Here is an 18,651-nt window from a genome sequence, read left to right as displayed (position 1 = left end):
TACAAAGTCACCGAGCGACTGTCACTGTGCTATCACTTCGTCGGCCTCCAGACGCCTACCGCACTAAAACAATAACCTCGCAAGGGAAAAAAAAAAATCACTTCTTTGAGAAAGAAGGTGGGAGGAGTTCTAGACGGGAATGTGGGGCTGAAACCTGCAGTCACTATGGAAGCGACAGAGCAGCCGGTGATTAGTCAGCCCGGATGGCAATCACACCGTCCCCGCCTATCCACGGGCTTTGTGTTCTCCTTGTTTCTCCACCGTCCTTCCTGACAGGAAGCTCCGCCTGCCGTACCCTTCGGATTGGACAGATTCGAGGTGGTACATTCCGGTATCCCGGCTGTGGGATCTGCAGGCGGAGTGTTCCATTAAGGAAAGAAGGGTGTTTGGGCCTAAGCTGGGCTTCTGGAGCCTCGCTGGATCCGTGGTTTTCTTTTCTCATTGTGCCGCACAAGGTGCAAGAGCGAGAGCGCGTTAAGGCGGAGGATGAGGCCGTAAGCACTCCGAAAACCTTAGGAGGAAGAAAGACGATCTGAACCTAGAGACATGGACAGTCAGGTACTGAAATAAAAAGGGAAATACTGGAGGTGAAATTAAGCACTGACCATTGCTGCTCGTTCAGTCTGCATGTCTGTAGACCTGAATAGAGGAGTCTGTCCAGAATTAGGTAATTAAAGGTGTTAAATGGAATGGAACTAAGACCAACTTTAGCTTAAGGTTCATACAGACAATAAAGGTTCTCTGTGAGACAATGCAGGCAATGGGGGGGGGGTATGACATGCAAGAGTCGAAGCGCCGAGGCCGTAAGGGGGCAAGAGGCGAAGCGCCGAAGCCGTAAGGGGGCAAGAGGCGAAGCGCCGAGGCCGTAAGGGGGCAAGAGGCGAAGCGCCGAGGCCGTAAGGGGGCAAGAGGCGAAGCGCCGAGGCCGTAAGGGGGCAAGAGGCGAAGCGCCGAGGCCGTAAGGGGGCAAGAGGCGAGGCGCCGAGGCCGTAAGGGGGCAAGAGGCGAGGCGCCGAGGCAGTAAGGGGGCAAGAGGCGAGGCGCCGAGGCCGTAAGGGGGCGCGAGGCGCCGAGGCCGTAAGGGGGCAAGAGGCGAGGCGCCGAGGCCGTAAGGGGGCAAGAGGCGAGGCGCCGAGGCCGTAAGGGGGCAAGAGGCGAGGCGCCGAGGCCGTAAGGGGGCAAGAGGCGAGGCGCCGAGGCCGTAAGGGGGCAAGAGGCGAGGCGCAGAGGCCGTAAGGGGGCAAGAGGCGAGGCGCCGAGGCCGTAAGGGGGCAAGAGGCGAGGCGCCGAGGCCGTAAGGGGGCAAGAGGCGAGGCGCCGAGGCCGTAAGGGGGCAAGAGGCGAGGCGCCGAGGCCGTAAGGGGGCAAGAGGCGAGGCGCCGAGGCCGTAAGGGGGCAAGCTGGACACCGCAAGCAGTAAAACACTGAGGCAGGCAATGGAGTGGGCAAGTAGTGAATGCTGAGGCAGCTAAGGGAGGTTAGCAGAATGCTAAGGCAGGACATGTCAAACAGGGAATGCTGAGGCAAAACAGGGCAAGCAGGTAAGCGCTGAGGCAGGACACAGCAGGCAGTAGGATCCTGAGGTAGGATAGACAAGCAGCAGAATGCTGGGACCGGACAGGTCACACAGGAATACTGTAAGGGCCAGTTCACACTGAGTAAACTCGCCGCAGAATCCCGCCGTGCTCAGTCTGCTGCTGTAAGTGAATGAGAGGACGTGCGCTCGTCCGCTGCAGCCGCTCTCCACTAAGACAAGTAACATGTTACTTCTTTGAGAGGAGAGGGAGCGGACGAGTTTACTCAGTGTGAACTGGCCCTAAGACCAGAACAGGCAGTGGAATGCTAAGGCGGAAGAGAGAGAGCAAAGTAATGCAAAAGAGAAGGCAAGCAGTGACATTCTGAGGCAGGAGAAGGCAAGCAGTGGAGAACATTTATTATTACAAATGTAGAAGAATTCAAGTGTCATTAGGTCCAAAAAACGTCTAATGTGTTACATGATTTCCTCTATTCCTTCCATCTATTAGGCTAAATTCACACGGACGTATCCGCAGTGGATTTCACGCTGTGAGTTCCACTGCGGATACCTCCCCTGTCACTTTCAATGTGACTACATACTCGCAGCGGGATTATCATCCTGCTGCCAGTATGTAAGTCCTGGCTCTATTAACCCCTGCCGCCCGAGATGATACATTACCTGCACCATGATCCGGCTGCATCTGAGGCTTCTGGCTCCCGGAGGTCCCATGCAGCCAGCCAGTGTACGGCCCAGCTACAGTCACTGATTAGCTGCGCGGGACCTATGGGGATCAGGAGCCTCAGATGCGGCCGGATCGTGGTGCAGGTAATGTATCATCCTGGGCAGTGGGGGTTAATGGAGCCGGGACTTACATACTGGCAGCGGGATGACAAACCCGCTGCGAGTATGTAATCCCATTGGAAGTGACAGTGGAGGTATCCCATGCAGATACGCATCCGCAGCAGTGTTCTTTAAAATTCTCTTTGGTATTCATATACTTATTAGGCTGTTCACCACAGTTAGGGCAAAACTACAGCCTTTGCTGATCCACCAGTCTTCTCCCTCTTCATGAATCCAGCGTTCTGCAGCGATAAGCAGCTGGTGTCATGACTCTGCCCTTATATTAAAGGGGTTGTCCGGCGAAAAAAATTATTCACAGAATAACACACATTACAAAGTTATACAACTTTGTAATGTATGTTATGTCTGTGAATGGCCCCCTTCCCCGTGTCCCACCACCCCCACCCGTGTACCCGGAAGTGTGGTGCGCTATACATTACCTGTCACGTGCCGACCACGGTCTCCGATCCTCAGCAGTGACGTCTTCTTCGGGAGGCCGCGTCATCAGCCGCTCAGCCGCGATTGGCTGAGCACAGTTATGCTCAGCCAATCGCGGCTGAGCTTCGGATGACGCTGCAGAGGGCGGCCGGCACTCGGGAAGATCCGCCGGACTCACGAAGAAGACGTCACTGCTGACGATCGGAGACCGTGGACGACACGACATGCGGTGAGTATAATGCACCACACTTCCGGGTCTAGCGTGGGTGGGGGGAAACACGGGGAAGGGGGCCATTCACAGACATAACATACATTACAAAGTTGTATAACTTTGTAATGTGTGTTATTCTGTGAATAATTTTTTATCGCCGGACAACCCCTTTAATACTTTTCTTGTTATCTTGAGATAGATATATGTGCCCCCTTGTTCTTTTGTTCAATTTATTTTAACCTGCTGTAATATTCCTTTAAAGGGGTTGTTCACCCAAAATGTATTTCTTTAAAATCAACTGGTGCCAGAAAGTGGAACAGTAAGGCCCTATTCACACATCCCTAATTGTGTTCACAATTGTGGACAGAAAATAGGATCAATGTATTTCATTGGCCCCATTCACACATTCGTAGTTGCGTACAGGGCTGTGATCTGTACCACAAAAAAAAATAAAAAAGGACAGGCGCTAGTGTGGACTTAAATTTTTTTTCACAAACACACCAATAGAAACCTATGGGATCTGTATTTTTGATGATGCAATCTGAAAAAATACGGATCTGCAAATAGATTATTTATTTGTTTTTACGGACCAGCAAATAATACGGATTCAGTATGGATGGAAACTTGCGGATTGCTAATGAAAATAGCGGACTCAAATTTACGGAGTAAAAAAATATAATGATACATGAATAGACCCTATGTTCACACTGAGCAAAAGCGGTGGAATTCCATAGTAGTTCTCACCACTGCGGAATCCAGCCTGCCTCAATGTCTCAGTGTCTCTATGGAAGGGCTTGAGTGCCTCCACTTCTATCTGACATGTCAGTTCTTTGCGCAGAGAGCAAGTCCTTCCATAGAGACAATGAGGCAGGCGGGATTTGGCAGTGGAGAAATCTGCCGCTTTTGCTCAGGTTGAACATACCCTTAGTGTTAATTCCCAAACACCAATTCTCCTGTTTCTCCTGATGTATGGATAGGGGATAGGAGGGTTTAATTTTACATATTTCGGTTTCAACAATGGCAATACCCATTGAAATAAGTGGGCAAACCTGTTATGAATAATTTTTAATGAATTAAGTTGCGATTTTCTAGTGCAAAAAGAAAAAAAACGAACTAGAAACATGCGGGATAAACAAACTTTGTCAACACGGAATTTATGGCCTACTATGATTTCTGATCAAATGAACGGTAACAAGGGTTTGGTGGAGGTGCGTATATGGATACAGATTTACTTTAAAAGGATTTCAGTAGATATACATAAAAAATGACAGCCTGTTAATATTTTAATTAGTGATGAGTGAATCTCTCATCTAAACAAAGCAAAGTTTGATCAAGCCACCTGCCTTTCAGCGCTGCTCCGCTCCCTGCCACTCCTCCCAATATGCAGTGAAAAGCTGGATCCGTTCCTGGGAAATTTCTCCCAGTTTCCCAGGATTGGATCCAGCTTTTCCCTGGCACCCAGGGTGGAGTGGAGCAGCGCCGAAAGGCAAGTGGCTTAAAGGGGTACTCCAGGCACCTCCTGTAAAATCTAAACTACTCACACACTGGGGGATGGTTACTGGCTTCCTCTGTCACATTTCTATGTCCCACTCTGGCTGCTCTCGCTGCCCCCTGCACTGTTCTCTGATTACAGCTCCAACTTCCTGTTTGGACCAGTGCCTGTGTGCTGTATATTCCTACAGTCCCCATCATGCCTTGTTTCCCTTGCCTGCCTCTGTAAACCTACCACCTCTTCCTCCCACCCACAAACATGCCCACAACCCCGCCCTCCATCCCTAGCTCCTCTATTCCCTGCCTCCCTCCATCTTTTCCCCTCCCACTGCACAGCTTAGTCCCCTACACAAGCAGTAAGGGTAAATACTGACAACCCAGCCCCCTTATTTGGGTGTCCAGTGAATAAAAACTGTAGCCACCATTGTTTCCTTTTAATATGTCATGATGCTGAGGGTTGTGGTTGTGCAACCTGGAGTTGCACAGCTTGAAAAATTACTACTAGCATCGTGTCCAAGAGACAATGATGGTGGTAGTAGTTCTGGAAGCTGTGCAACTCCAGCTTGCACACTTACAACCCCCACCATCATGCCATGCTGATACTTGATGATGGTGATTGTGCTTATGGAAGCTGTTGAAATCCAGTTTGCATAAACAGAACCACCATTATCAAGTATCAGCATGGCATTGTGCGGGTGGTTGTACAGTAGCTCTGCAAACCAGAGTTGCACAGGTTGCAAAATTACTACCAGCATCTTGTCCAAGTGACAATGATGGTGGTAGTAGTTCTGGAAGCTGTGCAACTCTGGTTTGCTAAGCTACTGTACAACCACCCGCACAATGCCATGCTGATACTTGATAATGGTGGTTCTGTTTATGCAAGCTGTAGATAGATAGATAGATAGATAGATAGATAGATGGATGGATGGATGGATGGATAGATAAGAAATGGATGGATAGAAAATAAATAGATAGATATGGAGTAGATAGAAGATTCTTAATACATAGGAGATAGATGGAAGGATATAGATAGATAGAAAAAAGAAAAGTGAATGAAGCACTCTTGCAAAAAAATGCGTGGGTGCCAGCAGTGTGCACCCCTGCGACCACCCTCTCTGTCCTCTCGCTGACCAGTGGCGGCACAGAACTGTGGATTCCCTTCTCCCCTCCCCCCTCCTCCTACAAGCAACGTACCCAGTGGCCCTCTGTATCAGTTTGCACCTGTGTTTCTGGTAACAGTGGTGCCACTGATTTACCTCTCAATGATCTATAGCCTCCTCAGCTCATTGCCCGTTTGCAATTGGCAAAATGTGTCAGGTTGGTCAAGTAGTTTTCAGAGCAGTGGTGCCAGGGAGTTAACCCTCAATGAGCTGTAGGAGACTACAGATTACTGAGAAATGTGGTGATTGTATCCTGGGTATTTCAAAGCAAGACCCATTTAGGATAGCTCATCACTAGAGATGAGCGAATCTCGAGCATGCTCGAGTCCATCCGAACCCGAACGTTCGGTATTTGATTAGCGGTGGCTACTGAAGTTGGATAAAGCCCTAAGGCTCTGTGGAAATCATGGATATAGTCATTGGCTGTATTCATGTTTTCCAGACAACCTTAGAGCTTTATCCAAGTTCAGCAGCCCCAGCTAATCAAATGCCGAACTCTCGGGTTCGGATGGACTCGAACACAAACCCGGTTCGCTCATCTCTACTTATCACTCACTGAATGGTGGCGTGCCAGCAGCAAGCACCCACACCTTTCAGCTGTTTTGTGCTCGCCCTACATAGTAAAAGGAGTTTGTCTTCATTTTTTGTGTAGCAGTGGTGACCTGTAACTGCAGCTCTGCTCCTATTCATTTGAATGGTAACTGAGCAGCAGTTACACATCATCACTGCTACACAATGACTTGAGACAAACTTTGCTTGCTGTGCAGTGTGGCACCCAACAGCTTTTTCCTATCCCCCAACCCCCACCCCTCTAAAACCTAGGTGTGTCTTATGATCCGGTGCATCTTTTCACACGTATTTATAGAGAGAGTAAAAAATGAATGCAGCACTGCACTAGTGGTATACAGTGAACGAAAAGACCACAGCACTCGACAGGTAAATTTCAACAAAGAATGTGTTTATTCCCCCCCCCCAGTTTTTTGTTTTCATAGCTGAAAGTCACTTTTCTTGGTGTTGATTTTCCAGTGGAGTGCTGTGGTCTTCTCGTTCCAAATAAATAAATACATTAAAAAAGAAATATATATATATATTCTTTTAATTTTTATTTTTTCAAAAACACAAGCAGGGGTGGTAGTGGGTGGGCGGTTTTTGGTTGCATGATAAGGCTTGCATGACGTTTTCTAAACCACGTCAGAAATCTATGAAAAAAGTAATGTAATACAATACAATGCATCGTTAGCAGTGTGATAATTATTGGCTCACCTGGTGATCAAGTGCTTTAAAATATAGAGAAAAGGTTTGCTGCGCAGGGAAAGAATCATACAAAGGCAAAGTGTGGTCTGAAAAAAACTTAATTAGTACTAAACTTTATATGCTGGGGGGCTATTACTTTTGTTTACCCAACCCACCTATGAAAACTACTGTAAAGCTTGCCAGAGAGTCCAGCCTCTTCTGGGCTGACAGTAACACAGTGCCCTGTCTGTGAAACCCCTGTCTATGCCCGCCCACCTCTATAATATAAACATTATCCTCTGGCGGGAACCAAGCTCCCCAGTTGCTGACCCTAATGCAGTTTGCTCTCCCCCTTTCAATGCCAGATTCTGGAGGAGACCGACAGATTCCTGCAGCATCAGATGTCACAGATCTAATAGGAGGCATTTGCTAGGAGATCACTGGTGTCTGATGCTACAGGATTCTCCTCCAGAATGACTGAGAAGCAGAGGAGACCTCGGGCACCAGATTCAGCTGTACCTCATAGTCCAGCAGCTGACGGCAAGCAGCAACATCTTTCTGGAGCTTGAACTCGGCCAGGATCTTCCAGGGAGCATTGAAACAAACCCTTTCAGCTCCAGAAAGATGTTGCTGGAGAATCCTGTAGCATCAGACACCAGTGATCTCCTAGCAGGTATCTGGCATTGAAAGGGTGCCAAATGCCTCCTATTAGATCTGTGACATCTGATGCTGCAAGCAGCTGCCGATCTTCTCAAGAATGACTGAGAAGCAGAGGAGACTGAGATCGTGCAGAGGAGGGAGCCCGACAGATAATATAGTATGTATTGTAAAACTGGGGGGGCAGAGGAGGAGTAGGGCAGGCAGAGGCTGTGTTGAGGGACGGGTTTCCCTGTGACAGAGAGGAACTACATCACGTCTCAATATGGCACCTGTGGAACAGCATTGAGTTGTGATGTGTTTCTTTCTTCCTGAACTACAGAACTTCCTGTGGGACTTTGATTCTTTGAAAAATGGGTAACATTACAGCTGTCCTACTGAGTGTAAATGGCAATGTTATATAACTTTCCTTTGTAAGTGCAGTGTTAAATTATGTAATTTGCCCGGAGTACCCCTTCAAAGGACAATTCCCATGAAAAGCTTTTTCCCAGTTATATAACTCTGTAATATGCTTCAATCACCTATCTGCCTCCCTTTCCTACCTTTTCCCCCCTCCACCCCCCACCAGGAAGTTCACTAAACTCACACATACCTAATTACTGTCGTCATCAGTTTCTTCTCTCAGCTCCTTCTTGTTACGATGAGTCATCAGCAGGAGGGCTGGGCTAGCTCCTGTTACACCAGCCTCCCCCTCTTCTGCCTTGTCAGGTGACTTAGTTTGCTCAACTCCGATTGGCTGAGCAACTACAAGCCATCTGAGTCATGTCACTTGCTTATCTTCCCTCGTGACAGACTCCCAGCACATAGGCAGCTCCCCCCTCCCCTCATACTCTCTACTGCTGCCGGGTGGACTGCTGAGCAAGCTGAGTCACCTGACAAGGCAGGGGAGGGGGAGGCTGGTGTAACAGGAGCTAGAGCAGCCCTCCTGCTGATGTCTCATAGTCACAAGAAGCAGCTGAGAGCAGCCTGGTGATGACAGTAATTAGGTATGTGTGATTTTTCTTCACTTGCTGGTGGGGGGTGGAGGGGGAAAAGAGAGGGAAGGGGGGCAGATAGGTGATTGAAGCATATTACAGAGTTATATAACTTTGTAATGTGCTTCAATTACTGGGAAAAAGTTTTTCTTGGGAGTTGTCCTTTAAGGAGTGTAGCGCTGATCAAACAAAGCGCTTTTCTTCATTTAGATGAGCGATTCGCCCATCTCTAATTCTAATATAATAAAATGCACCAATGCTGCTCCAGTCCTTGACATTGGCAGCTTTCCTGATGACATTCCCAGGGAAGCCTGAAGCATATCGCTCAGCAGTAGTCGGCACAAGACCACTTAGGCAAGTGATTGACTGCAGCGTGTCGGGACATCGTTGCTGCAGGGAAGTAAATAGCAATGAGAACAGCATGCATAAATGAGGTGAGTATGCTGTATTTTCTTATTTTATAACCTTAGGAGGCTGTCATGTGTGTGTGTATGTATGTATGTGTGTGTATATATATATATATATATATATATATATATATATATATATATATATATCTAGCAGTGGGCCTCAGATAGTGACCTGGGAACACATGTACCAGTGGTTCAGCTGCGTTATAATCACATACGCTTTCGATCCACATTATTGCAGACTATATTCTTATCCTGACAACAATGGCTGTGTCAGGAACTGCAGGGCGACACAAGCCCTGGTCCTTACAGCGAGCGGGTAAGAACGGGGGGAGCTGTGGGAGAGGCTCCCCGGACGATCTTTAGTTAGTTTTTTTTTCTACACGTTGAAAGACAAGGATCAGCCGACATGCATGATCACACTAGCTGTTAAACAGCTAACAGCTGATCGGCCAAATACGGTTCATAATCGTTTGGTGTAATAGGGCCTTTAGTGATAGTGATAATGGCCGAATCAGGCGGTTAGTCTGATCATCGGTCCGTGTAATAGAGACAACAATCATCTGATGACAATGATCATTGGCTGTTCATGTCTTTAGGTCTGACACCAAAACCATGGGCCACCGACAGGCATTGCTATGTGTAATAGTGATATGCGGTCAACTGCTAATGATTGAATAAACTGTTATACATTACCCCTCCATGTTCCCAGTCTTTTTCTGCCCTCTCCTCTCTACCCAGTGCTGTGGCTGCAGCTTCACGGAGACCTGTATGAGCTGACAGGCTGCTCAGCCAATCACTGGCTGTGATGGCTGAGCGGCCTGTCAGCCCAGACAAGCCACTCTGAGGCCGCAGCTCTGGGAAGAGAGCAAAGGGCAGGAGAGGACCAGTATAGGGAAAGGGCTGCACTGACATCGCTAATGATCTCTGTGCAGCCCTTGCTAAATGATTATCGAGCTGTGTAATAGGCATAGTAAACAAACGACGATCTAGCAGATTGGTGCTTATTTACAACATAGATCGGGCTGCCATCGTCCTGTCTAATAGGACCCTTAGCCTGCATAATGCCTTTAAAGTTCAATTGGGGTTAATGAAAGTTTGTGGGTTTTTATTATAGAAAGTGCCTATTTAATATACCATGCCACTAATATACCATGCCACTGTTTTTTTTTCTTGCACATTCTGTTATATAAAATAGAAAATGAAGGTAACCAAACTTAGGATATATTAGTGCTGGAAAACCCATTATCCCCATGAGCAGTTCTGTGGCAACATAACTTTGGTCCTGATAAAAGGGTTATCCATTTAGGTAAAATATGTGTTGAATCATCCCACTTCATGGAGACTAACAATATGTTACATACTTGTTATTACCTTATCAGTCTCCTTCCCCCAGTTCTGAGCCTGCAGTGTTGTGTGTGAGCTGTTCTTTCAGTCTTCCTCTCCTCCCCCCTTCCTCCGGAGATGGCTCATGTAAACAGCTCCTTTGCCGGCTGAATCTGCACTGTGTGATGCAGGGAAGGTTAATCATAGTGAGGTCATCAACAACTTGGCCTCAGATTAATCCTGCTGTCATTACAGAGTGCAGATAAAGCCAGCCAGGGGTGTTAACTACGTATGTTTACATGAGCCGTCTCGGAAAGGAGGGGGCAGGGGAGGAGATGTAGTGAACAGCTTACACACAGTTTGTGTCTTCAGCAAAAGCAGCAGCTCAGAACTGGGGGAAGGAGACTGATAAGGTAATAACAAGTATGTAACAAATTGTTAGTCTCCAGAAGGGGGATGATAAAATCTGTATTTTTCCTAATTGGAATACCCCTTTTAAAGGAGAAGTCCAGCCAAAATAAATTTTTGATATGTTGTTACTTATGAAAAGTTATACAAATTTCTAATGTACATTAACTATGGGAAATGCACATATAGGCCTATTTCCCTTAACCCTTTGAGGACCAGGCCCAAAATGACCCAGTGGACCGCGCAAATTTTGATCTTAGTGTTTTCGTTTTTCCCTCCTCCCCTTCTAAGAGCTCTAGCACTCTCAGTTTTCTATCTACAAGCCATGCAAGTGCTTGTTTTTTACAGGAATAGTTGTACTGTGTAATGGCGTCTTTCATTTTACCATAACATGTATGATGGAATTCCAAATATATTATTTATGAAGATATAAATAGGTGAAATCGTAAGAAAGAATGCAATATGGTAACGTTTGGGGGGTTTCTGTGTCTACGTAATGCACTATATGGTAACAGCGACATGATACTATTATTCTATAGGTCAGTCCGAACACAACCATATGCAGGTTACACAGATTCTCTAATGTTATATATATATTTTTTTATGAAATCCTTTTTTTTGCTAATTAAATATTAATAAAATGGGCCTATTGTGACGCTTATAACGGTTTTATTTTTTCACCTACGGGGCTGTATGGGGTGTCATTTTTTCCGCCATGATCTCTAGTTTTTATTAATACCATATTTGTGAAGATCGGACGTTTTGATCACTTTTTATTGATTTTTTTTAAATATATAATGTAACATAAAATCGGTAATCTGCGCACTTTTTCCCCTCTTTTCGTGTACGCCGTTTACCGGTCACAATGACTCTTGTTATATTTTAATAGATCGGACAATTCCGCACGCTACAGTATATTATATGTTTATCTATTTATTCATTTTTATATGTTTTATTTATATAATGGGAAAGGGGGGTGATTTAGACTTTTATTGGGGGAGGGGCTTTGGGGTAGTGTGTTAGTGTTTTGAACTTTTTTTTTTTTACACATTTGAAGTCCCTTTGGGGGACTTGTACATACAATACTTAGATTTCTACACTGATGAATGCTATGCTATAGGCATAGCATTGATCAGTGTTATCGACGATCTGCTCATTGAGCCTGCCTGTGCAGGCTCAGTGTAGCAGATCGCCGATCGGACCGCACGGAGGCAGGTGAGAGACCTCCGGCAGTCCGTTTCAACGATCGGGACCCCCGCAGTCACACTGCGGGGGTCCCGATCGGTAAGTGACAGGGGACTCCCCCTGTCACTTACACTTAAACGCCGCGGTCGCGCCATGATCGCGGCGTTTAAGGGGTTAATGACACGCGGCAGCGCGATCGCTCCGGAGCGCGCTTCATAGCGGGAAAAACACCCAGGACGTAAGGTTATGTCATGGGTCGTCTGGGGACAGACTTCCATGACGTAACCCTACGTCCAGGGTCGTCTAAGGGTTAATTTAGTAGATCAGGAAGTGTTAGAATTCTCTCAGATCCAGTGAAGTCACGACGAAAGGTGTAATTCCTATGGAGTGTCCAGCAGGGGGCGCTCTCTATATAGAAGTCTATGAGACTTTATTGGTTCTATGGATTTCTATGTAATGTAGTGTAGTGTACAGTGCTTTATTGAATTAATACATCTATGGAATACTTTGGGGAGAAGGTGTCCTTGCTCCCCAAAGTATTGCATAAATGTATTCATTCAATATATTAGGATATCACAGTAAGCCCGCCGATCCGCTTCATTCCCGCCGATTCGGACCATATACACTGAACTACAGCTCCCATCATCTGCTTATAGTATGAACATGTGATGGGAGCTGTAGCTGGGTAATGGATGCCACTGCTTATGCCGCCGGGCGCAGGGGGGAGCCGCTCAGTACACAGGAGCGCTCCCCCCTCCTCCTCCTCCTTCCGGGAACCTTCCACCTATAGCACTGATGACTCTCTGCCTGGCCGCCGCTCTCGTATACCGGCTCCCGATGCTTCAGCGCGGACACCAAGATGCATCGGGAGCCGGTATATGAGAGCGGCGGCCAGGCAGGGAGTCAGCAGTGCTATAGGGGGAAGGTTTCCGGAAGGAGGAGGAGGGGGGAGCGCTCCTGTGTACTGAGCGGCTCCCCCCTGCGCCCGGCGGCATAAGCAGTGGCATCACAGGCAAGTGATATCCATTACCCAGCTACAGCTCCCATCACCTGTTCATACTATAAGCAGATGATGGGAGCTGCAATTCAGTGTATATGCGGCGGATCGGCGGGAATGCGGCAGTTCGGCGGGCTTACTGTAATATCCTAATGTTTTGAATGAATAGATTTATGCAATACTTTGGGGAGCAGGGACACTTGCTCCCCAAAGTATTCCATAGATGTATTCATTCAATAAAGCACTGTACACTACATTACATTACATAGAAATCCATAGAAGTCCCATAGACTTCTATATAGAGAGCGCCCCCTGCTGGACACTCCATAGGAATTACACCTTTCGTCGTGACGTCACTGGATCTGAGAGAATTCTAACACTTCCTGATCTACTAAATTAAGGGAAATAGCCCTATATGTGCATTTCCCATAATTAATATACATTAGAAATTTGTATAACTTTTCATAAGTAACAACATATCAAAAATTTATTTTGGCCGGACTTCTCCTTTAACCCCTTAAGGACAGAGCCTGAAATGGCCTTAATGACAGAGACAAATTTTATGAATATGACCAGTGTCACTTTATTCATTAATAACTTCGGGATGCTTTTACCTATCCGGCTGATTCTGAGATTGTTTTCTCGTGACATATTTTACTTTACATTTCTGGTAAATTGGAGTCGATACTCATAACGAATCTTTATGAAAAAACCCCAAATAATGTGAAAAAATGTGAAAAACTGCATTTTTCCAACTTTGAAACTTTTTTGCGTATACAGAAAGTGGTTATAACACATAAATTATATATAAAATAGCATTAGCAACATGTCTACTTTATGTTGGCGGCATTTATTAAACGATCTTTCATTTTTTTTTTTTTAGACAATAGGAAGCTTAAACCATTAGCAGCAAATTTCCAAATTTTCAGTAAAATTTCAAAATCAGATATTTTTAGGGACCTGTTCAGGTTTAAAGTGTATTTGAGGGGCCTGTATGTTAGCCCCACAAAGCACCCCATTTCAGAAACTGCACCCCCCACACTCTGCAAAAGCATATCCAGAAAGTGTTTTAACCCTTTAGGGGAGTCACAGAAATAAAAGCCAAGTGTGTAAGAAATTAGAAAATTTTAATTTTCTGTGCAGAGATTTTATTGTAATCCAATATTTTTCATAATTATAAACCTATTACCAGAGAAATGCACCCCAATAATTATTGCCCCGTTTCTGCAGTTTATAGAAATACCCCATATGTGGCCCTATTGCGCTATTTGACGCAACCACAAGCCTCCGATATAATGGAGCGCTCTGGGGTGCCTCCCTTTGGCAGAGGCTCTGGGGTGCCAAAACCTGAAAAAGACCCCTAAAGGGACACCATTTAGAAAACGACACCCCTCAAGAAATGTAACAAGGGGTGCGGTGAGCATTTGGACCCCACAGGTGCTTCACAGATTTTCCGAACAATATGGCGTGAAAAAAAGAAAAATGTATTTTTTACACTAAAACATTGTTCTAGCCTTCCAATTTTTCATTTTCTTAAAGGGATAAGAGGAAAAAAAAGACACAAAATGTGTAGCGCAGTTTCTCCCAAGTACGGAAATACCCCACATGTGGCGATAAAGTGCCAAGGGGGCGCAGGACGAGCCTCCAAAGGGAAGGAGCGCCAATTGGCTTTTGGAAGCTGAATTTCACTGGAAAGGATTTCAAGGGCCATGTCGCATTTACAGAGCCCTCGTGCTGCCAAGACACTGGAAACCCCCCACGAGTGACCCCATTCTGGAAACTACACCCCTCAAGGAATCTAACAAGGGGCACAGTGAGCATATGGACCCCACTAGTGACGGGCACAAATGTGGAACAATGTGACGTAAAAGTAAAAAATTTCATTTTTTCACTTTCATGGCACAAATGTGCCCGTCATCAAGGGGTGCAGTTCCCAGAATGGGGTCACTTGTGGGGGGTTTCCAGTGTTTTGGCAGCACGAGGGCTCTGTAAATGCGACATGGCGTTCATCATCCATTCTAGCCAAATCCAACCTCCAAAATCCAAATGGCGCTCCTTCCCTTCGGAGGCTTACCCCACATGGCGCTTTATGTCCACATGTGGGGTATTTACGGACTCGGGGGAAATTGCTCTACACATATTGTGTGTTTTTTTCTCTTTTAACCCCTTGTGAAAATGAAAAATTCAAGGCTAAACCAACATTATAGTGTAAAAAATGTAATATTTCATTTTCACGACACATTGTTTCACATTTGTGCCCGTCACCAGTGGGGTTCATATGCTCACTACACCCCTTGTTACATTCCTTGAGGGGTGTAGTTTCCATAATGGGGTCACTTGTGGGTGGTTTCAACTGTCTTGGCAACACAGAGGCCTTTTGAATGCAACATGCCCCTTCGAAATCCATTCCATCCAAATCCAGCCTTCAAAAACCAAATGGCGCTCCTTCCCTTTGGAGGCTTACTCTGCACCCGCATGGCGCTTTATGTCCACATGTGGGGTATTTCCGTACTCAGGGGAAATTGCTCTACACATTTATTGTTTTTTTTTATCTTTTAGCCCCTTGTGATAATGAAAAAATCATGACAAGATTAATGATTTAGAGTAAAAATTTTACAAAAGTTACACTAAATGTTGGTCTAGCCTTGATTTTTTTTCATTTCCACAAGGGGTTAAAAAAGAAAATGAACACAAAACGTGTAGGGTAGTTTCCCCTGAGTACGAAAATACCCCACATGTGGGCATAATGTGCCATATGGGCACAGGGCAAGCCACAAAAGGGACAGAGCGCCATTTAGAGGCTGGAATGGAGGATGGAGGCCATGTCGCAATTACAAAGCTCCTGTGCTGCCAGGTCAGTAGAAACCCCCGACAAGTGACCCCATTCTGGAAACTACACCCCATAAGGAATCTAACAAGGGGTGCCGTGAGGATATGGACCCCACTGGTGACAGTCACTTACGTAGAATGTGCCGAGAAAATAAAAAATACAATTTTTTTTCATTTTCACGTCCCAAATGTGGCCGTCACCAGGGGGCCATATCCCCGCTGTCCCCCTTGTTAGATTCCTTATGGGGTGTAGTTTCCAGAATGGGGTCACTTGTGGGGGGTTTCTACTGTCCTGGCCGCACAGAGGCTTTGTAATTGCATCATGGCATCCTCTAATGGGAATGGCGGCCATACCTACTTAGCTGGGGAAAAAGGGACAATTCTAATTTATTTGGGGGTATTAGGCCAATTATTAGTTTATAAGGTTGAAAATGACAGGTGTCCATCAAATTCTATCTGTGTTGATCCAGAGGAAGGCAAAAAACCCTCGTGAGGCAGACGACAGTAGCTTTATCACAGGGGAAAAATTCCTTCCCGACTCCATAATGGCGATCAGAATAATCCCTGGATTAACGTGACCCCTGAAATAGGAATTAGGGACAGAATTTAGATATTGTAGAACTCCAATGACGTGTAGTACGCCTTGAAGCGATCCAGTATGCAGAGGCCGGGGCGATCAGGACAGGTGTCACACTGGAAAATGGTGTCCTTCCTGATCCCCCTGTTACGCCACACTCTGCACTTCTTCTGGGGTCTCCCTTTCTCCAGTGTTGGGGATGTCACCTGGAAAATGTTGTCCTGGTGCGATACGGGGTCCGTCATATCCAGAAGCGCTGGGTCCGCTCCATGGCTGCTAAATTTTAGGGCCCTATTACTGCTTCTGATATGTTCGGATCGTGCCGCAAGCTACAGTAGCTCGGGCAGTGACGGACCGGAAGAGGGGGTGCTGGTATAAAAGTTATTCCCGTACAGGTGGTAACCTTTATCCAGCAGTGGGAAGATCAGTTCCCGGACGATCTTCCCACTTGTTCCAAGGAATGGGGGGGGTGGGGAGGGGGTATCTGGGGGCTGCATTCGGGTGTCCCTTCCTACATACACTCTAAGGGTATAAACCCACACACCGTATACACAGCGTATTTACTGCTGCGATACGCAGCGAATACGCAGCAAAAACGCAACAAATACGCAACAAAAACGCAGCAGATTAGATCTAAATAACTGAACTCGGCATTAAATCTTCACCATCAAACTGCTGCGTATTTGCTGCGTATTTGCTGCGTATACGGTGTGTGGGTTTGTACCCTTAGGGTACGTGCACACTGCGGAATCGCGACAGATAATCCTTCGTGCATTCTGCAGTTGGCACCCGCCGGCGGAGTGATGCAGGCACACGTCTCCACACGTGTCATAGACTCCATTCTATGCACGGGCGGATTCCGCTCTCCGTCCGACGTATTCATTCTTTGGACGGACGACGGAATCCGCCCGTGCATAGAATGGAGTCTATTACACGGGTAGAGACATGCGCCCGCATCAGTTCGCCGGCGGGTGCCAGCTGCGGAATGCACAAAGGGTTATCCTTCGGCATTCCGCAGTGTGCACGTACCCTAAATCTGTAAGTGTACCCTGAGGTACGCTCACAGAGTTTGTAGAATTTCACACCATACCGTGATCTCTTATTGGGACGGTACTGGCGGAAAAGACGTGTCTGGGGGGCAGCGTACGCTACGCTACCCCCTGACACGTCACCGGATGATGAGAAGGATGAGGATGAATGGAGGAAAGAAGGATCCCCCCATTCATCCTCACTGGCTGTTTCGGTGTCGGAGGCAATAATAGCGTATGCGTCCGACACCGAAAACACCCTGGGGGCCATCTTTATACGGGGAATGGTATATGGGGTATGTAGTGGTGTAGTGTCAAACTTTATTCAATGTAGTGTGGTGTAATGTAGTGTTTTTTACGTGTTTTTTTTTTTACAGTAAGTATAAAAAAAACCTACGCCAACAAAGGAGTTGCTGATAAATGCTGCACTTATGTGCGGCACTTATCAGCAGACCGTGGCAGTAGAATATAGAAAAAATCACCCTACGCCAAAAAGGAGGAGTTGCTGATTAGCAGCGCACTTTCGTGCGATGCTGATCAACACTCAGTGGCGATAGGGTGCGGAAAATAGAAAAAAAAAAAAAACCTTTTTCTACATTCTGAACATCCCTGTAGCTGCTGATAAGTGTATTACACATATCAGCCGCTAGAGGGCAGCAGAGCGCAAATTCCGGAAAATGACGAGGCTGGAGCCGAAAATAGCCGAAAGAAGACGACGGGGACCGCCGGAAAGACCCGAAGACCGAACGGAATGACGGAGGACGCCGCGAACCCGGAAGACGCCGATCAGGACCCCGGGACAGGTGAGTAATGTACAAATACCTGCTCTGGACCCCTCAGCTACCTAGCTGAGGGGTCCAGGGCAGGTATTTTTTATTTTGTGGGACTCTGATCGCCGTGCCACCGGGCCGATCGCCGTGAACGGCCGGCCGTTCACGGCGATCGGGCCGGTGGCACGGTGACCACCATTACTTTTTACAGTAATGGCGGTCGGTGCCGTCCTCGGACAGCACCGACCGCCATTTTTTTCTGGGTCATCGGGTCACCGATGACCCGGAAAGGTTCCGATCGCCGCTATTGGCTGATCTGAATTGATCAGCCTATAGCGGCGATCGTAAGCACGGGGGGTGTTAACCACCCCCCGTGCCGAGAAGCTATGATGGCCTGCTATGATTTATAGCAGGCCATCTTGCCCGATCGCTGTGTGCGAACACGCAGCGATCGGGGAAACATCGGGCGTAAATTTACGCCCTGATGCGCCAAGTACTAGGGCGCGAGGGCGTAAGTTTACGCCCGATGACGTTAAGGGGTTAGGGTTTTTTCACACCATGTGAAAACAATGGCCGAATTTCATAACAGCCATTGTTTCAG

At 46.8% G+C, this 18,651-nt stretch overlaps 1 protein-coding gene across 1 annotated transcript in view; it reads left to right on the top strand.

Annotated features, from left to right (window-relative positions):
* Positions 1-257: 257 nt before the first annotated feature.
* MLLT1 (MLLT1 super elongation complex subunit) overlaps positions 258-18,651 on the top strand; it is a 208,678-nt gene continuing 190,284 nt past the window's right edge. Inside the window, exon 1 of the mRNA XM_069977920.1 lies at positions 258-558. Coding sequence (XP_069834021.1) covers positions 547-558 — 12 coding nt within the window. The 5' untranslated portion in view covers positions 258-546. The remainder of the gene's footprint in view (positions 559-18,651) is intronic.

The sequence above is a fragment of the Dendropsophus ebraccatus genome, chromosome 7, assembly GCF_027789765.1.
Source record: "Dendropsophus ebraccatus isolate aDenEbr1 chromosome 7, aDenEbr1.pat, whole genome shotgun sequence".
Classification (NCBI taxonomy): Eukaryota; Metazoa; Chordata; class Amphibia; order Anura; family Hylidae; genus Dendropsophus; species Dendropsophus ebraccatus.
Note: the sequence above shows the minus strand (reverse complement) of the source record. Positions and strands in the feature narration are given on the sequence as shown.